General features: G+C 36.4%; 2 protein-coding genes across 2 annotated transcripts in view; both read right to left on the minus strand.

Moving 5' to 3' along the window:
- Nucleotides 1–13,261, minus strand: part of rpgrip1 (RPGR interacting protein 1) — a 30,328-nt gene extending 17,067 nt beyond the window's left edge. The window contains exons 1-10 of the mRNA XM_073831243.1: nt 12,925–13,261; nt 6,878–7,078; nt 6,732–6,788; nt 4,802–4,919; nt 4,495–4,688; nt 4,125–4,230; nt 1,268–1,414; nt 990–1,095; nt 398–421; nt 25–171 (exon numbers count right to left, since the gene is read on the minus strand). Of these exons, the coding sequence (XP_073687344.1) occupies nt 25–171; nt 398–421; nt 990–1,095; nt 1,268–1,414; nt 4,125–4,230; nt 4,495–4,688; nt 4,802–4,919; nt 6,732–6,788; nt 6,878–6,962 (984 nt within the window). The 5' untranslated portion in view covers nt 6,963–7,078; nt 12,925–13,261. The remainder of the gene's footprint in view (nt 1–24; nt 172–397; nt 422–989; nt 1,096–1,267; nt 1,415–4,124; nt 4,231–4,494; nt 4,689–4,801; nt 4,920–6,731; nt 6,789–6,877; nt 7,079–12,924) is intronic.
- Nucleotides 13,262–14,015: 754 nt separating this feature from the next.
- Nucleotides 14,016–20,142, minus strand: btr33 (bloodthirsty-related gene family, member 33). The gene is made up of 6 exons (XM_073831173.1): nt 19,570–20,142; nt 18,327–18,422; nt 16,925–17,158; nt 16,591–16,738; nt 16,455–16,481; nt 14,016–14,836 (listed from the first exon to the last, which is right to left on the minus strand). The coding sequence occupies exons 1-6, from the start codon at nt 20,140–20,142 to the stop codon at nt 14,259–14,261; spliced, it is 1,656 nt and encodes a 551-aa protein (XP_073687274.1). The 3' UTR covers nt 14,016–14,258.
- Nucleotides 20,143–21,340: the final 1,198 nt, after the last annotated feature.

Consider the following 21,340-nt stretch of genomic DNA (forward strand, 5'->3'; position numbering starts at 1 on the left):
ATAAAAGCGCAACTCGAGCAGTACCTCCCCTAGAGCTTGCAGTGAAAGTGATGCAGCATTCAGCTGGCCCTCAAGTGTTAGCACTCTCTGCTTCTCCTGTTTCAACTGCTCACTCAGTTCCTCCACCTTCCCCAGAAGTGCTCCTTGGCTCTCTTTTAAAGACCTTTGGCCCTGTAGTATATTTACCCATATAGGACAAAAAAGACAACAGAACCCTATTTATTCATTGGCATGTATCAGCTTATCAATGTTTTGTCCAGTTAAGAACATGGCCACTTCAATGGTCAATTTTAGATCTTGTTTAGATCTTGTAAATGTTGCTATGATACTTTATTAACATGAAGAAAGAGTAAATAATGCAAAATATAGGGAATGTTTCTTTTCAGGTTAAGCTCACCTCATCCAGCTGGTTCTCATAGGCCTTACGAAGAAGCACAAAGAGAGGGAGGAATAATTTGTTTTAATGTAGAAATATAGTTTGGAAGACATTATACCTATGATTTCAAAGTGGAAGGCCCCATCTAAACTCAATACACCATCATCAAAAAAACTAAAATTATACTTTGAACAAACTTCAAAAAATATTCTAATTTGTTATAGCCACATGTATTAGTTGTTTTCCAATTACATTCATGCTTTGGTTAAAAAAATAAATAAAAATAAACATTCATGTCATTTTATGACAGCAGCAAGTACATCCAAATGCCCAAATACCATTATGGGGAATAAAGACATGATGAAGTCAGTGCACATATGTGTATTATTATTACACCAATATTACACCTTTAGCCTTTCTGAAAAAACCCTTCTGATAGGGTTTTTTATTAACCACAGATGATGACTTTGCACAGTACAATGTTCTCATCACCATAATGGGGCATTAATTGTTCAGTGAAGCCCAAAGCAGGGACAAGCAATAGTCATGAGGATGCATTATTCTTTAAATGTTTAATAATAAATATTTGCTCTGTTTTGGTCTTATAACTCACTTCTTGAAGAGCAGAAAACTTTTCCTGAAGGACCAGAAGGGAGGTGCTCTTTTCCGAAAGCTGCTTCTGTAATCTTATCACATCTACATTATCTTTTATAATTAGTCTGTAAAGAAGAATACAAATTGTTACATGAATATGTTCTTGCAACTGTGAACAATATATTTTTGACTGAATCTGAATAGCAACTGAACAAGCATGAACACAGAATGTGATTGAACAGGCTATTGTTAATTTATTACTGGTAAATAAACTGTATATTACAAATGGTTTCTTACTTGTGTCCATCGGCATGTTGTTTGCGCAGGTCTTTCACAATACCCTCGATTTCTTTCTCTTTGCCTCTAAGCGTTTCTCTAAGAGACTGAGCTGTCAGCTCTAGCTCTGCCACCCTCCCTTGCTGGGTTTCTATTACGGTAGATCTGCTGAGAAAGAAAACAAGAAGGAAAATTTGAAACATGGATGTAAAAGCCAGATATGGACAATGCAGAAGCAAAGTGATACTTTGCATTGACAATAAATATGTTATTTGATTATTAGAAGCATGGCAGCATTGCCCCATCATATGCATATGGCTCATATTTTAGGCAAAATAAACTAGCAAAGTCTTTTTGAGTAAAAGCAGATCTACATGGTAAAAGTCTCTATGAATTCTGCTGGAAGATTAAGAATGCAAATGTTTTCAATGCAGAGGTACACACTTTTGAATACATTCGGAGCCTTTCTTTCGTTTGCCTTAGCTGAGTTGCAGGTATTTGAAGCAAGGCGTTATACTGTATTTGTAAACACATAAAAACATCCAACAAACCTGAGTAATGCAAGTCTGCATATATAGAGGAGAAAGAGACAGAAAGATTGAGGACAATATTTTTGTGTATTGACATCACTATTATCCAACGGTTATGACTGTTTAGATTTACACAAATTATTTATACAATAAGCACGATTGCAATGATGCGATAAACATCCCCTGATTTATTTGTTTATTTATTTGTTTATTTTTTGCAGTTTGCAGTTAGTACCTCACATTTCACATGTAGGTGATGTTAAGTAGTATCATCCCTTATATCAAATACAGTCAAGCCCGAAATTATTCATACCCCTGGCAAATTCTGACTTAAAGTTATTTTTATTCAACCAGCAAGTTTTTTTTTTGTTTTTTTTTTATTAGAAATGACACAGATGACTCCCGGTAGATAATAAGATGATGTACAAGAGGCATCATTGTAAAAAAATAACGTTGTCCTTAGACGCTGACTAGACATTGAATTTTGGTCACCTGACATCACGACCCAAATCTAACCTAATATTACGTCTTATGACGTCGTGTGCCTGCTGGGATCTTTAGCGATGAGCTCCAACTATTTCAGGTTGGAAGGTCTCCTTGCCCTTACCATGATCTTTAGCTCCCTCCACAGATTCTCAATTGGATTTAAGTCAGGACTCTGGCTGGGCAACTGCAAAACATTAATGTTTTTGTCTGGTAACCATTTCTTAGCCAATTTTGCTGTGTGTTTTGGGTTGTTGTCGTGCTGAAATGTCCACTTGTGCCCAAGTCCAAGTTTCTCTGCAGGCTGCCTGATGTTGTTGAGAATTTTGATGTATTGCTCCTTTTTCATGGTGCCGTTTACTGTAATTAGGTTCCCTGGTCCACTGGATGAAAAACACCCCCAAAATATTAGGTTCCCACCACCATGTTTGACAGTGGGGATGGTGTTCTTAGGGTTGAAGGCTTCTACTTTTTTTACGCCAAATGAAGGCTACATCATTGTGGCCAAACAATTCAATTTTTGTTTCATATGACCATAAAACAGAAGACCAGAAGTCTTCTTCTTTGTCCAGATGAGCATTTGCAAAGGCCAAGCAGGCTTTTGTGTGCCTTACCTGGAGAAGTGGTGTCCTCCTTGGTCTGTGTCCGTGGAACCTAGCAGTGGGCAGTGTCCGTTGGACTGTCTGTCTTGAGATGTTGCCACCAGCAGAGCCCAGATTTATCAGGATGGCCTTGGTGGTGATCCTTGGATTCTTTTTTTACCTCTCTCACTATCCTCCTGGCCAGCACAGGTGTCACTTTTGGCTTCCGACCACGTCGTCTGAGATTTTTCACAGTGCGGAACGTCTTGTATTTTTTAACAATACTTTGCACTGTAGCCACTGGAACTTTAAAACATTTAAATATGGTCTTATAGCCCTTTCCTGACTTGTGAGCAGACACAATGCGCACTCGCAGGTCCTCAGTGAGCTCCTTTGTCTTAGCCATGAGTGTCCACAAACCAACAGCAGATAGCTTCTGTTTTTCACCTGTTGAGTTGATTAAAACAGCTGTTCCCAATGAATCAGGGTAATGAGGATGCTTTAGAACAGATTGGACTATTTGGAATGGTATAGAACTTTGGATTTTCCCATAGACTGTGACAGGTTGCAAAGGGTATGAATAATTTTGGACATGCCACTTTTTGTTAAAATGTAAATAAAAGCTGATAAATATGTTTTTCTACAATGATGCCTCTTGTACATTGTCTTTGTCATGATCTGGGCTGTGGGGTTTTCCCTCAGCCACCTGAGGTCGCTGTTCCCCTTGCACTGCACTTCCCTGATCGTTCACTCCTGTCTTGTCATTAGCACTCATCAGTACACTCACACCTGTTCACTATTATCCGGACTATAAGAACTCTCTTTCCCCACTCATCATCCTGGCTGCATTGTCACCTGTACTATCTTCAGTTCTGTCTGTCTCTGTGTTCTAGAACCTGTTTCCTGTCCGTGTTCCAGTTCTGTTTATTTTGTGTTTAAGTGTTAAGTCGTGTTGTGCCGTGTTGGCCGTTTGTGTCCTTTGGTTTTGTTTTCATTAAAAACTTCTTACCTGCAATTGGACCCAGATCTCATCTCTAACGTGACAGTCTTATTATCTTTTGGGAGAAGTCTGTGTCATTTCCGGTCAAAAAAAACCTTGCTGGTTGAATAAAAGTAACTTTAAGTCAGAATTTGCAAGGGGTATGAATAATTTCGGGCTTGACTGTAGGTAATAAGCATTCATGACCTATTTATACTGTATTTATGTTATATATACCAACAGTTCCTTTAGACTTTTTAGTGCCATATAGTGAGTAAAAAACATACCCACACAGGTCAACTTACAATCTGTCTATCTCTCCTCTGGTGTCATCAAGAGAACTGATGCCACAGCGGGCAGGAGCGGTTTGGGCAGCTCGCCTGACCCCTCTGTCCCCATCCACACCTCGCCCTGAGATGTAAAACGAGAAAGTAGATACTGAATCAAATCTCGACTACAACATAAACATAAACAAAGATAAAATAAACAAAATAAACAACCATTTAAAAACACTGTGGTGATTTATTAAGCACTAATGTAGTACTGACTTCTGACTTAAGTCATTCAAAGTACCATAGGCTGTTCTTTGTATTTACATGCCACCACTGTATTACCATGGTGTATGTCCAAAGCAATATAGCAATATTACCATTTTATCATACAGTGACTTCTCACCTGTTCGTGGCCTGTTATGTGTTCTGACGCCCAGGTCTAAGATATGTTGCTTGGCTAAACTTAGTTTATTCTGCAGCGCCCCCTTCTGACTCTCTAGTGTCGCTACACGAGCCTCTAGCTCTTGAATAGTGTCCTCTAGCTCTCCATCCCTCCCTGCAGGTCCTTGCTTTAATCGCAGCAATTTTGTTGACAACCTGAACAACCAAGACAAAAGACTCGGCCATAAAATGCAGTAATAAAAGTAATTTAAATAATGACGTTTTTTTTCTTCTGTATTATAGATCTATTAGTTAGTTTGTTTGTGTACCTGCGTAGTTTTTGCTCTTGTGTGCGACTGTGTTGTTTGAGAAGTGTGTTTTCCTCCTGTAGACGGAGACATTGGTCCTCCAGCTGTTCGCGTGGTATTCTGAACAATCGCTGGCGATCTGTATAAAGACAGAGAGACTTACAAAACGACATGTAAAAGTATTAACAATATTTGCTCAGAAGTTGCTCTTCCATAGCACATAGATATTGATAGATACTGCAGAAAGTAATTCACAGTTATGATAACTGAGATATCTTAGATGTCTGTTCTGAAAAGGAGAGATTGAAAATAGGCACAAATGATTACAATAAAAAAATATTAAACATTTAAAACATTAACTAAAAAAATTAGCATAGCATAGTTGGCCAACATTCATAATTTTGACCAGAAAAAAACAACTAAGGATTAAATCAAGTACACAACTATAGCCACTTAGATAATTTGAATGTTTGAGTTCACTTGAGAAGCAGTTTGAGACATTGAGGTCTCTTTTAAAATTCTTATGGAGACACAGAATTTCTTAAAAATCTGCAAAATGTTAATTATTTCTTCAAAATAATCAGGATTATACAAAATGCATGTTATTTTTTAGTACCGACCTGAATAAGATATTTCACATGAAAGATGTTTACATATAACATATTGTAATTAATATTACAAATAGTAGTTGAATTTATAAAAAATGACCCGTTCAAAAGTTTACATACACAAGATGTTGTTACCTGAATCATCCATGATCCACAGCTGTTTTTTCTTTTCTTTTTTTTTTTTTTTTCTTTTTTTTGTTAAACCTTCCGCTGTTTGCAGCTCATTTGCAACTCATTTGCAACTATTACAGAAGTTTAATATGCTCACTGAAGCTCCATAAGAAAAAAAAAATGCATTAAGAGCTGAAAACTTTTTCAATTTGAATATCAGGGAATATTTAAAGGAACCGTATGTAGGATTGTGGCCAAAACTGGTACTGCAATCACTTTCAAAATACTGTAGAACGGTGTATCCCCTCCCCCTCTCCCCTGACTAGAGGTTGCCAGCTAAGCTGCAGGATCCAGCAGGAACGTAGGCTGCTACAAGGAGCTTCCAATGGCAAGTGACGAGTCCTACACAGTAATTTTTTTTCTTCTGTTAATTATGTTTATGCATCACAAGAGATGTTTTGCGAAGTAATTTTGTATCGCAAAAATTTACTAATGGCGATTAGCCAAATATTTTGTAAAGATGTACTGTAATACCACATTTCAGTCAGAACATAGATTGTTTTCATACCCTGCTAGTGGTGCGATATAAAGCTTTTTATGAACGCATTTAGCAAGGGCAACCGTGGAAAATCCACTGTGTACGGAAGCAAAGTTAGCCAAACATAGAACATGATTTCGTAATGTCTAGTGACATGTCAGGGCCATTTTATGATTAACTGAAATAAATTTCTTACATACGGTTCCTTTAACTTATTTTGTCTTCTGAGAAACATGTAAGCATTTTCTGTAGCTTCTGAAGGGCTGTACTAAACAAAACAAAAAGATATGTGGGCAAAATAAGAAAAATTAGGCATAAGTGAGCATTTGAACCTTCTGTAATAGTTGCACAAGAGTCCCTCATTTGTTCTCAGTGTGAAAAGATGAACCTACACATACAGTGTTGTTGGAAAGAGTTCATATATATCATTCAGGTAACAACACAATAGTGTAAACTTTTGAACGGGGTCATTTTTATAAATTCAACTATTATTTTATGTTGTGAACTATATGTAAACATCTTTGAAATATCAGGTCAGTACTAAATAAAAAATAACATGAATTTTGTATGATTCCTCTTATTTTGGTAAAATAATGGACATTTTGCAGATTCTGTAAGGTTTATGTAAACTTTTGACCTCAACTGTATAAGAAATAAGTGCTTGTTTTCAGGACTGTATTGACACACATCTTACCCTTTATTTTAAGCACCTGTGGTGGTCTTCTCCAGTTTCTGATGTCTTGATCTGTGTCTGAAATAAAGCATGCATTTATGTATTAAGCATTCATTTATCTTTAATCCACACCTTTAAGGAAACCAGAAACACAGCTCTATACACACCTGTGAGAACAGTTATCAGCCCCGCTCTCAATCCCACGTCCCTCACGGGGAGGTCACTTGCTGTCTCATCCACTGCCAGTGACATTATGAGTACTACCAGACCCAACCAATCACTGCCTTTTTGATGCAAGGGATTCTGGAAGTGATGTCACCACAGAGGAAGGCAATGGGACACCTTTCATTGTATTTTTGTAACTTATCCTGTGTCACACAACAATCAAGAAATATTTCAAATGAAAAATATTAGATAAGAATGAAAAATTACATGTCATATTCAAATATTATAAAGAAGAGATTTTCTATTTATTATTCTTCTGGGGCAGCACATGCCCCAGATAGACAGTCTATCTCTGTTGTAAGTGGCACTTTTTGTGATTGAGTCGTAACCCAGTTTGGCGGATAGCAGCGAAGACCACCTGGAGATGCTGTAGTGCCCCCGCGCCCCAAAGTCTGGTGCATGCACCAACAGGTCGTCCAGATACACCACGCTGCAACATCCCGAGACACCTGCCAGTACCTGCTCCATCAACTGGGAGAAAGTGGCTGGAGCATTACAGAGGCCAAAAGGCATTACACAGAACTGACATAGCCCCTGGCCAATGGTGAAAGCAGTTTTTGGTTTGGCGATTTGTCGATTTGAAGGTAAGCCCCAGCCATGTTTATCCAGGCCCCACTCAACGTCAAAAAGTCTAGTCCCATAATACAAGCATTTTCTATGTCCGCCAACCAAAACTCATGAATGAATACACTCTAAAAAGTGCTGGGTTAAAAAATAACCCAACCATAACCCAGCTGCTGGGTAACTATGGGACAGAACACGCGTTGGGTTGTTTTGACCCAAGTGCTGGGTTAAATCATTTGACCCAAAATGCTGGGTTGTTTATTTGACCCAACCAGTGGGTCAGATTAACTGTGTTGCTGGGTTAAAAACTACCTAAATATTGGGTTATTTGTTGTCTGATTGCCTTGCTACCTTTATATTTACCAATAATAATATATAAATCACAAAAGAATGTAAAATTATTGTTTTTCTGTAATACAGTTACACAACACAAAAAAATGCATCTGTAAATGTCAATTTAATGAGTTTTCAATTTAATACAGTTTTCAAATAGGTGCAGCTGTCACACATTTTGTCACAGACACAAATAACGGTTTTAGTAGATCAGTTTCCTTTAATCACAAAACTGTAAACAAGGCACAATATATTCCTATTCTTTATGTCAACATTGCAGCAGCAGAACACTCAAAAATGAATTATTACCACATTAGAATCATTCCAAACATCGTGCCATTAAAACTAAGCCAAACAAAGAGTCCACCAGACAATTCTTACAATTTAAAACATGTTACAAGTGGATAAAAAAAAAAAAAAAAAAAAATTGCCCTCAAAAACTTCACACATGAAGACTTATGTCCATCAATATGATATACTGCAAGCTGGAGAAATTCCCAGGCAACAAGTCCGCTTCAATGGCATGGCCTGGAACAATGGCGAAGGTCTAGAAATGTTGTTGTCTCATCCCAAGGCTCAAATCCACCATGTTGGTCCCCACCTGTTAATTATACGCAATTTAGTCTTGCAACATAACTAACATTTTAAGTTAAGTGTATTTTATGAACATAAACACAGAGGCATGAAATAAATGCTCATTTTGCTTCTCAACTTTTCATACAGTTGTGGTCAAAATTATTAGAACACTAGTATTTTCACCAGCTAAATAAGGTTTTACGTCAGTGATTTATAACTTTTGCTGTAGTGTGTCAGTAGGAAATATCGGTTTACATTTCCATTCATTTTGCCATTAATTGTGATAATCCAGTGATATTTTTGTTTGCACAACAGCCAGTGCTCCACACAGGATCTGTTCTCATCATCATCCAGAAGAACTGTGACAGCGTCTCCAAGATGCTTCAAGAGACCTAACTGCAAAGCTACAGTACTGTTAAAAGTTTTAAGCACTTGTCTAAAAATTTAAAATGATGCTGTCACAAATAATGTCATAAATAAATGTTCTTTATCAATTAACCTTGATTAACTAAATTAAATCAACATTTGGTTTGACCATCCTTTTATGTTTAAAGCAGCTTTTGCCCTACACTAGGTGCACTTGCACATAGTTTTTCAGGTAGCTTTGCAGGTAGGTCTCTAGAAGCATCTTGGAGACGTTGTCACAGTTCTTCTGGATTTAGTCTGTCTCAGTTTGTTCTGTTTCTTCATGTCATTCCAGACAGACTGGATGATGATGAGATCAGATCTCTGTGTGGAGGATTGGCTGTTGTGCAAACAAAAACCTCACTGGATTAATTAAAGGCAAAATGAATGTAAACTGCCATTTCTTACTGACACACTACAGCAAAAGATAACAAACACTGACTTAAAATCATTTTTTAGCTGGTGAAAATACTACTGTTATAATAATTTTGGCCACCACTGTGTTTATATATATATACACACCCTTATTAGAGCAGAAAACGTAAAACAAAACTTACAGGTTGTACGTCAATGAATGGTCTCCGGGATTCCGTGGTTGTGGGTCTGAAGATGTCTCCATTGTCTTCCATTCATTTTTAATTACAGAGCTCTACAATTTAATTATTACTAGTAACAATTCCAATTAGAGAGCTCTCTAAATCAATTTTTACTAGTAATAATTCCAATTGCAGAGCTCTCTAAATCAATTTTTACTAGTAATAATTCCAATTGCAGAGCTCTCTAATTCAGTTTTTACTAGTTACAATTCCAATTTGAGAGCTCTCTAATTTAATTATTACTAATAAAAATGCAGTTACACAGCTCTACAATTCAATTTTTACCAGTAAAAAACACATTAAAGATATGTTTAATTGCAGAGCTCTGTAATTGAATTAAAGAGCTGTCTAATTAAGTTCTTACTAGTGACAATTGAATTCGAGAGCTCTCTAATAGGAATTCTTACTAGTAAAAACTGAATTAAAGAGCTATTGGAATTATTACTAGTAAACATTGATTTAAAGAGCTCTCTAATTGTAATTGTTACTAGTAGGAATTCAATTGTAGAGCTCTTTAACTGAAATTCTTACTAGTAGAAATTATGTTGTTAAGCTCTGTAATTAAAAATAAATGGAAGTCAATGGAGACATATGACTAGTAAAAATACATTTGTAGAACTCCCTAATGGGAATTGTTACTAGTAAGAATTAAATTAGAGAGCACTGTAATTGGAATTGTTACTAGTAAGAATTTAATTAGAGAGCTCTTTAATTGTAATTGTAAATAGTAAAATATAATTTAAAGAGCTCTTTGTTTGGAATTGTTACTAGCAGGAATTTAATTATAGAGCTCTCTAAATGAATTGTTACTAAATGCAATTACGAGTGACATTAAGTATATTTTAGGCTATAAGAGCTGCGATATCTGTTTTGTGCAGCATAACAAACTAATTTCTGTATTAACATTTTATATTCATATAAGTAGTAACATTTCAAAGCAGTATTTGAAATAGACAAATACATTAAAAACACTGCATTTTTTTATTTATTATCGTTTGTGATCTACTAACTTTGTTGGCACTGAAACGAACTGAAAATGAAAAATTAATACACACTTACTGCTGGATCCTATACACACACACACATGCTCTGATCCAGCATCAGTATTACACATTATATGATAAATACTTAAGAAATGACAGTCCTGTAGTATATTATGTTATTTTGTTGAAATGTATTTATTTATTTTTTAATAAGAAGAAAGTACGCCTGCTGGACATGCCGGCGTGAGATGCCGCTGCTAGATGCCGATGCCGCTGCTAGATGCCGCTGCGAGATGCCGATGCCGCTGCTATGCCGCTGCTAGATGCCGCTGCCGCTGCGAGATGCCGATGCCGCTGCTATGCCGCTGCTAGATGCCGCTGCGAGATGCCGATGCCGCTCTGGCATCTGGAGATGCCGCTGTAGCGGCACCTGCCGGAGAAAAACAGCGGCATCTCGACATGCCGCCGGAAGTGCCGCTGCGAGATGCCGATGCCGCAGTTTGAGCCAGCCCTTACGGTGCGTTCACACTACAGCGTCAAATCCACGCTCAGTGCCGCTAGCAACGCTACAACGCCACTGCTTTGGGGTGTGTCAAATTTAGGGCAGAGCACGCCTCTGAAAACCAATGTTCACACCCTATTTACGTTCAATTGTCTTCTTTTAACGGCGGTTCGCAAACTAAACTGTAGCGTATACTAACAACATGCAAAGTACATTTACTTTTGCGTGACTTTTTCAATAATATGTGATTTCAGCTCAGTAATCCAACATGTTTCGGAAACACGCGTCATAGTCTTTCCTTGCCAACTTCTCACACCGATTGGTTGTCGCCGGCGTTTTGCGCTCGAAATTTGCATAAAGTTGAGGAATGCCCAACCTTTTGACGCTGTCAGCTGCTCTCAACGCTTTCTCCGCGCCGCTTCCAATCCCAAAATGCACCACGCGACCGTTTACGCGCAACTTCCATGTGAATGAATTGAAAACGCTCGCTTCGCCCCGCTCGCTACGTGCCAGTGTGAACACACCGTTACTGTCGTTGGATTCGGCACGTCGCAGACATTTACTTAAAAAAATATGCCCTTAAAAGATCAATTTTTGTATGAAATTATCTAATTTGGACAAAACATTACAAAGCCATACAGTATGCAGACAGTAAAGGAACTTACCCCCGTATTTCTGACCTACTCTTTCCATAAGGCGTTAAAATAAAGGCCATATGTATACTGTAATTTATACAAATAACACTACACACACACACACACACACACTTTATACAACAATAAAGCGATTGTTGAGGCAAAAAAGTACATCGCTAGGCTGCTTAAGTTACAACGTTCATCATTCATGGAATAAAATGCCAACCCCGCACAGCGACATATCAAATATTGCATTAAACAGTGAAATCAGTGTGCTCTAAAACACAACTTATTAAAAATAAAGGTAAATAATTATATAATCATATTATGAATTTACCTTATAATCCTGCTTGCTGCGAGGTGCGTGACCGCCTGGCGACGAGACGAGTGAAGAATCCAGAATGTTCGATGAAGTGAAAAAAATAAACAAACCGGTTGGGTCAAAATAACCCAACCCAGGAGTTCATAGTGAAAGAACCCCTTATAGTCCATTTGACCCAGCATGATCAACCCAACTGTGTGTTTACAGTGCCTCAAACAACCCAGAATTTTGACCCAGCACAATTAACCCAGCAATGTGTTTACAAAAATAACCCAGCACTTTTTAGAGTGTACACTTCATCATCATCTGCAGGCGCCTTCCTTCTTTAAGGGCCACCCGCTCCCCAGTTACAGTTCTCTGTGCACTTGGATGGGTAAATGCAGTGCACACATATCACACGTGATCTCCTTTCCTTACTTTTCCTTTTTCAATCATGAACAACTCACTAAACAAAATAAAAACACTGTTGTGGATCATCCAGGTAACAACACAATATTAAAGTGTATGGTAAGTGTATGCATTGTTGTAACTTTTATGTTCTCTTGTGTACTATATGCAAACATCTTTTGTGAAATATTTTATTCAGGTCAGTACTAAATTAAAAAATAGCATGCATTTTGTATGATCTTTCTTTTATTTTGGTAAAATAATTAGCATGCAGATTCTGCAAGGTGTATTTAAACATTTGACTTCAATTGTATGTAAAAAACATACTGATCCAACTTTTTCATTTAAAACTATTTTAAACAACTTTCCTTTACATCTTTAATCATTTTTATTAATGTATCTTTCATGACCTCATATTAATTGGGACACTACAACAAATTATTTTCCAAACATATCCTTTCATAAATGTATTTGTCATAACAGCAGGACCATTTCTGTTAACTAGTGAAAGCGAACAGGTGCATTGACACAAGCTTCAGATTAACAATATTTTAGCAATTTCCTTTAAAAACAAAAACATCTTAATCTGGGCAATTACAAATGATTCTGATACGTATGGGAAAATGGACACGGATGACACTCATATAAACAATACATAAACTGTGTAAAGTTTCTCAGTCACATACCTGTATGTGTGTCTGTGTGTCTCCACAGAGCTTTAGTGAGTGTTAATCCTCCTCTCAGCACCTATCTATCTCATTCATTTTCCCTCTACTGATCTTTCCTCTCCAGTCATCCTCCTGTACTGCTGTATTTCTCACAGTCAACTCCTTTTCATCAGCAGGAAACCTCTCTCTCATTTTAGGTCTGATTATTGGTTTCTCTTTTGGAAAGACGCTGTTTCATCAATCCAGTTTTAATCTGCTTAATCTCTCTGCAGCTCCTCCTCCCAGTTACTTGTGTTCCTGCCAGTCTCACAGCATTTTTCAATTACAAATACATTGCATATAAATTGTGAATACTTTATATATAAACAACTTGAAACACTAATTGTTTAATGATCAATAACTTTGTCTAATGACAAATGCTAAAAAATGTTTAGTATTATTGAGATGAGCAGCATATGGTTTGAGAATTCCTGTCTAATGTGATTGGCTGTAGTAGTAACTGTCTAATAATCTGATTGGCTGTTGTGTTTGTAGTAAAGACAAGAACAGGAGGTCAATGGAGAAAATCAGATTACAAGACTAGGATGAAAGGAAGCTTTAGTGTGTGTGTGTGTGTGTGTGTGTGTGTGTGTGTGTGTGTGTGTGTGTGTGTGTGTGTGTGTGTGTGTGTGTGTGTACCTGGTATTCATCACATTGTGGGGACCAAATGTCCTAACAAGGATATTAATACAAGTAGATTTTGACCTTGTGGAGACGTTTCTTAGGTCCCCATGAGGAAACAGGCTTATAAATCATGCACAATGAGTTTTTTTTAAGGAAGTAAAAGTGTGCACAATCTCCTGTGAGGGCTAGGTTTAGGTGTAGGGTAGGTGTAGGGCGAAAGAAAATACAGTTTGTACAGTATGAAAACCATTATGCCTATGGAATGTCCCCATAAAACATGTAAACCCAACGTGTGTGTGTGTGTGTGTGTGTGTGTGTGTGTGTGTGTGTGTGTGTGTGTGTGTGTGTGTGTGTGTGTGTGTGTGTGTGTGTGTGTGTGTGTGTAAAAGATGCAGACTGCAAAAGTGCAAATTTATGTGACTGGAAAAATTGTTACACATTTAATAATAAGTGATTTACAAAATATTTATCTACAAATAACACATATAATATCATATATCATCACATTTAGAATAAACAATGGTTTGTGTTCTCATTGCATCATTTAACTAATTGGATATACAGTTTAATCAGCAAAAATCAAAAAGAATATTTGAATAGATTAACAATATATTACCACTCTTCATCAGCTTTCATCAGTCTGACAATATTTGCTTTGTTACATGTCTATTTTTGTTGATTGTCATTCTTCATATTGTCACAGTATCATATGTCTTATCCTCATTATCAGCACTGACAGCTTGTATAACCAGTGGTGCATTGTTATTTCCTGTGTCATTCATGTCTGGGTTGAAGTAGGCCAGTAAACTCTCAGTAAAGCACTGTCCAGTAAATGAGTAGATGTGTGTGCATGCACTCGTATCATAAAATGATACCTGACCTTTTTCGTAATCCACATATATGCCGATTTTCTGTGGAAGAGTCTTTAGTGCCAGAAGTACTGATTCACGGTCACAGGCCCTGTACTCGGTGCCCCCTCTCAGACAAACTGCCCAGTAACCATCCTGTGGGCTCAGTGTCACCAAACCCTTCCTGTTGACAGATTTTTTTGCCACTCCCAAGTCCCATGCTGTTTTTCCCGAGACTCCAACTTCCCAATAAGTCCTTCCCCTTGAGATGCGTTCTCTCGACAGGACGCATGGTGCCACGTCAAAGCGTTCAGCATTGTTTGGAACCTTGCGTTCTACGTTACCGTCGGTCACACACTTGCTGTCTGCAGACACCACCAACCAGGGGTTTGCTGTGTCAGGGTCAAGGGTCATATCCACTGCAAGAATAACATCAGACAAAATCAAGATTTTTAGACTCAAATTGTTAAAGATTTATGGAAAAATAAATTAAATGAAAGATTTAAGATTCAAAGATTAATAAAAAGATTCAAGATGACTCACAAATTCAAGAATAGATTCACGATGATTCGAAGATTTAAAGTAAAGATTCAAGATGCCTCAAAGATTCAGGAAAAAAAATTACGATGGTTCGAAGATTAAAGATTCAAGATGGCTCAAAGATTCAAAATGGTGCAAATATTAAAGTCAAAATTCAAGTGAAGATTCAAAATGGTTTAAAGATTAAAGTAAAGATTCAAGATGGCTCAAACATTCAGGAAAATAAATTACGATGGTTCGAAGATTAAAGATTCAAGATGACTCAAAAATTCAAGAAAATATTTAAGAAGGTTTGAAGATTAGAGTAAAGATTGAAAATGACTCAAGGATTTAAGAAAAGATTCAAGATTACTCAAAAATTCAAGAAAATATTTAGGAAGGTTTGAAGATTAGAGTAAAGATTCAAAATGACTCAAAGATTTAAGAAAAGATTCAAGATGACTCAAAAATACAAGAAAAGATTCAAAATGATTCGAAGATTTAAAGTAAAGATTCAAGATGGCTCAAAAATTCAAGAAAAGATTTAAGAAGGTTTGAAGATTAAAGTAAAGATTCAAAATGACTCAAAGATTGAAGAAAAGATTCAAGATGACTCAAAAATTCAAGAAAAGATTTATAATGATTCCAAGCTTTAAAGTAAAGATTCAAGATGGCTCAAAGATTCAAGGTTAAAATATTAAAATATAGATTCAAGATGACTCAGAGATTTAATAAAAAAATCTGGATGGTTTGAAGATTAAAGTAAGTATTCAAGATGACTCAAATATTCAAGAAAACATTCAAGATGGCTTAAAGATTCAAGAAAAGATCCATAGTGGTATGAAGATTAAAGTAAAGATTCAAGATGACTCAAAGATTCAATAAAAAATTCAAGAGGGTTTGAAGATTAAAGTAAAGATTTAAGATGGCTAAAAGATTCAAGACAAGATTCATGATGGTTCGAAGATTAAAGTAATGATTCAAGATAGCTCAAAGATTCAAGAAAATATTAACAATGGTACGAAGATTAAAGTAAAGAAGTGATGACTCAAAGATTCTAAAAAAAAAACAAGATGGTTTGAAGATTAAAGTAAAGATTCAAGATGGCTAAAAGATTCAAGAAAAGATTTGCGATGGTTCAACTACTCAATATGGTTTAAAAATTAAAGATTTAAGATGATTCAGTGATACAAGAAAATGATCAAGACTCAAATACAGATTCAAGATGGTTCAAAGATTAAAGGAAAGATTCAATATTGCTTATAGGTTAAAAAACAAACATAAAATGCATTAGACAAAACAAATAAAAAAGATGAAAAGTAAATAAATAAATTTACATGGATAAATTTTAAAAATGAAAAGATTACATTTCAAAATGATTCGAATACCGAAGTAAAGTCTCAAGATTTAAGTAAGGATAGTTCCAAGATTTAGAACTAAGAAGACATTTGAACAGATCTGTTATAGTTAAAGTCTATAGAAGACTCATAGATTCATATCTTAATTATATTATAATACCTGCATACTGGGATATTGCCTCAAGTTCTGTGAAAAAAAGAAAAAGAAAAATTCCAATAATATGTAACTTTTCTTTGCAGTAGAAAAAACATTTAGTTATTATTTTTAGCTGTCAATTGATTTAAAAAAAAGTAACCTTTCTTTGTGACGTTGTATATCTGTGTTTTTAGTGTTTCTTCTGCAGCATTCAGTGTTTCTCTAAGTACCTCCAGACCCTGATGGGTGTGCACACTAACCTGAGACCAGCTTTTACACTGAGGTACCTCACTTAGGCTATGGAAAGCCTGGGAGGGTCAAATATAAATATTACAATTAAAGTCATCATCTTGTGTCACAAACTTAAGTATTTATTTTAATTTTATTTTTCTCACTGAGCACACTGAAGAATGTCTTAAATTCGCACTGAAATAGTTGTATTTGTCTAAATGATCAACATGCATATCCAGCTGAAATAAGCACAGAAGAGTAACCTGTATAACGTGGAGGTGGTCTTCAGAACATGAGAGCTTTTCCAGCTCAGAGTTTCTAGCCTTCAGTTTAGCGATCTCCGTCTCCAGCTCTTTAATGAGACTCTCTATACGTTTATCTTCAGTTTTTTGCATGTGTTTCATCTTTTTGAGCACCTCAGACTGGCTCCTTTCAATAAACTGCTGCAGTGTAGTGAAGACTTCAACGCTATATGCCATCTCTCTTACTGTGTTCTCCTAAAAGAGAAATAACAAATCAAGATACCAAGAAAGGGCTTGTGTGAAATGCATTCATACTTTGGTGAGATAATAGGATGAGATTCTTTAGGGGGTAGCTTTATCATCTGTTTTAACATTTAATCCCAGTAAGTCTATGGTTGATGTCAACTCGTCTATAAAGAACGTTTTGAACATATACATTTTCGTAAATATGAAATTTAGTTTGCAGGGCCCTCATTTATCAATGGTGCGTACGGACAGATTTGTGCGTAGTGAGTGCGTAAGAACAATTTCACGCAAAGTGTGGGATTCACCAAGTTGTACTTATACGTAGAAATGTGTGTAAATATAAGCACACCTCTGAGCATGCTTACGCAGATAATCTAGTGGTAGAATAGCGACACTACACATAAAAAGCATTTAAGAGTGTCACAGTAAGCATTAAGCAATCCACATATGTCCTGTGTTTCCTTTAAAACACTCAATTTATAATTTGTCTAGTTTTAAACACGATGCTTAATTGGTGTCAAACCCTATAAAAGACAGATGTGAAATATATTTGTTTCAGTGCAATGGCTTATCTTGCGTTATTGGAAGACTTGGCAAACAATGCGCTCCGCAGAGAGCGTGTGCTGTGACACTTTTTTTAGCCAATAATTTAATATCAAACCTTATTTTTATTTTTTTTATTTTTCTGGGACAGTTCTCTCCTCAGACCCAACGGAATTAACTGCATTGGTGACATTCTCCCATGCAGCATTTTTTCTTTTATTTGTAATTCCTCCTGCAGTGAATGAACTAAACAATATCTGTTGGTTGGATTCAACTTCATTTACAAGTATCTCTAATTCTGTGTTTGTGAAGTTCCTCTTCTTTGCTCTCTTTGCCATTATTGCAGTGAGGAAAAAACACAATCACGTAATTTTTAAAGGGAAGTGTTGTCACCATATATGGTTAATTGGAGGCGTTTCCGAATGCTAATGACCATGAATGTGAACGAGCATGGTACTTACGCACATGTGGTATTTATCAACAATGACTGCTTACTCATGTGCGTAAGAACTGCGTGCGCACGTTTGATAAATGCGGATTTTCTTGTACTTAGGCACATTCTAAATTTCATTCGTTGGACAAAATATAGAACCTTTTCTACGCACTGTTGATAAATGAGGGCCCAGGCTCTTACTTTATTTAATTTTTTAGAGTGTCTGAGTTCCTCAACTTTACTCCATCTTTCCATAATCATCCGCTTCAGGTCAGACTGTGTGTTTAATAACTGAGTCTATGACAAAGACAAAAAAAAATATGAATTATATGAGACTGCAAAACAAAACATTAAGAGCGATCATACAAAATGCATGTTATTTTTTATTTAGTACTGACCTGAATAAGATATTTGACATAAAAGACATTTACATATAGTCCACAAGAAAAAATAATAGCTGAATTTATAAAAATGACCCTATTCAAAAGCTTGATTCTTAACACTGTTGTTACCTGAATGATCCACAGCTGTGGGTTTTTATTTTATTTTTTTCAAATTATTTGTGTGTTTTTTTTTCAGCATTTTTGTGTATTTAAACCCTTTTCAACAATGATGGCATGATTTTGAGATCCATCTTTTGACACTGAGGACAACTAAATGACTCATATGCAACTATTACAGAAGGTTTTGAATGTGAAGATTATGGCAAATTTCACTTATTTTGTCTTCTGGGAAACATTTAAGTATCTAAGTAGCATCTGAATGGCAGTACTAAATGAAAAAAATATGATATTTAGGCAAAATAAGAAAAAAAAATATACACATCTTCATTCTGTTCAAAAGTTTACACCCCTGGTTCTTAACACATTGTTTTTCCTTCTGGAGCATCGGTGAGTATTTGAACCTTCTGTAAATTTTGCATATGAGTTATCAGTTATCAGTTATCCTCAGTGTGAAAAGATGGATCTCAGATTACAGTCATTGTTTCAAAGGGTTCAAATACACAAAAATGCTGAAAAACCAAAGAATTTGTGGGACTTGAAGGATTTTTTTGAAGAGCAGCAGGCAGTTTAACTGTTAATGACAAACATGGGACTCAGGAACAACTATCACTAAACAACAACAAAACAAAACAGCTGTGGATCATTCAGGTAAGAACACAGTATTAAGAATCAAACGTATGTAAACTTTTAAAGATTAACCTATAATTTTCTCTTGTGGACTATTTGTAAATGTCTTTTATGTTAAATATATTATTCAAGTCTGTACTAAATAAAAATAACATGCATTTTATATGATCCCTCTCATTTTTGGTAAAATAGTTCACATTTTGCAGATTCTGCAAGGTGTATGTAAACATCTGGTTTCAACTGTATCTGTACATATTAGAATGTTTGGTTAAATTTAAATAAAAATCCAATCATTCACTGGACAAGTAGCAAACCTTTCTCTCCGCCCATTCTCTCTCCACTGGTATTGTGTGGTGTGAGTTGTGTTCTGTATTCATGCACAGCACACAAACAGCAGACTGGTCAAATCTGCAGTAAAGCTCCAAGGGTCTTTCGTGTATCCTGCAAATTCGCTTGTCCATCCTCTGTGGCTGCACTAGTCTGTGTTTGGTAAACCTGGAGGTGTGGGAAGTCACATGAACCTCACAGTATGACGCCACACACACCAGGCATGATTTTACAGCAGGGGACGCTTTCCCTAATGGGCACATGTCACATAAAATCTTGTCTGGTTCGACTGGACGATACCCTGATGATCTCTGGCCCCTCTGCTTGCGGATTTGTTCTGCCATCTCACGAGCAAAAGAATTTTCACAGAGCTCTGGTGTTTCCTGGAAAACTGTGGAGCATTTGGGGCAATGGGAGGAGCCCGACGCTGTCCACTGTGCAAGGATACATGACTGGCAAAACGTATGACCACATGGGAGGGACACAGGATGGGTGAAAACATCTAGACAAATGGAGCACTGAACCAACTCCTTAGACAGAAGGGGGGTGGAGGATGACATCACTGGGGTGGATAAACAGGGGAGGAAAACACAGTGACATCATAAATAATTTGACTTAGAAACAGAACAAATAACAACAAGAGGAATATAAACATGAATGGGGTGCCACATTTTACATATGACTGGTGCCATTAAAAAAAACAAAAACAAAAAAAACACAGAAAACAAATAGCAATGACTCAAAAAGACTCATTCTGAACCGCTGTACATTGGAGTACATGACTGTCTACATTTATACATCAACAATGCCTCCTTGACCCATACAGTCATGACGAGGAAATACCAACATACAGTGCCTTGCAAAAGTATTCATGCCCCTTCATTTTATTCAAATTTTGTATTGCTGCCTTAAACTGCTTTAAATTACTATTTTTCCACATCAATTTACGCTCTATACAGCAAACTGGCAAGCAAAAAACAGCAGATGACTGCCAAATGTTGATGTGCAAATCTTGTTGCATCATACCCAAAAAGACTTGAGGCTGTATGGTGCTTCAGCTAAAAACTGAGTTAAGGCTATGAATACTTATGCAATGTACTTATTTCAGTTTTTCAAATTTCTAATAAATTTGTTAAGTTAAATTTATTAACAATTCTGTTTTTGCTTTGTCATTATGGTGCATGGAGCATAGATTGATGTAGAAAAAGGTAATTTTAAACAGTTTAACATAAGGCAATATATATAATGTGAAAAAGGGGGTATGAATACTTTCGCAAGGCACTATATAGGCATCAAGGGATATGCCAAACTGGCAAGCAAAAAACAATGTTTTAACATCTTTGCAAATTTATTAAAACATAAAAACTTAAATGATTCCATTGCATAAGTATTCATACATTTATCTGGGACAGTTAAAATTTAGCTTAGGAGCACTCATATTATTGAATTACTGCATTTTGAATGGAGTTAACCTGTGGCAAATTCAATTGAATGGGTATGATTTGGAAAGGCACCCGTCTTAATAAAAGATCTAACAGCTGAAAATGGACATCAGAGCAAAAACCAAGTACCCTGGAAATCCAGAGGTCTCGCGAGAGCACAATTTGAATTGTCTCTGCAAGACACTCTGGCATCGAGCAATGATGCACGTTACTGCATTACGTAAGCAGTTCTGGGAACCAATCAAATCGGTGTATCTGATGTAGGCGGGCCAGAGGCGAGCTAAGCTGATGACGACAGCGCTGCGACACCCGGAAT

The sequence above is a fragment of the Garra rufa genome, chromosome 24, assembly GCF_049309525.1.
Source record: "Garra rufa chromosome 24, GarRuf1.0, whole genome shotgun sequence".
Taxonomy (NCBI): Eukaryota; Metazoa; Chordata; class Actinopteri; order Cypriniformes; family Cyprinidae; genus Garra; species Garra rufa.

What these genes read in the sequence shown, in the direction of transcription:
- btr33 (XM_073831173.1), bottom strand. Translation starts at nt 20,142, where the DNA reads ATGTCATCCTCCACCCCCCTTCTGTCTAAGGAGTTGGTTCAGTGCTCC. An exon ending in GAGAATGGGCGGAGAGAAAG is followed by an intron (nt 18,423 to 19,569) that starts GTTTGCTACTTG and finishes TCTTTGTCATAG; the next exon opens with ACTCAGTTATTAAACACACA. An exon ending in GGCAATATCCCAGTATGCAG is followed by an intron (nt 14,837 to 16,454) that starts GTATTATAATAT and finishes TTATTCTTGCAG; the next exon opens with TGGATATGACCCTTGACCCT.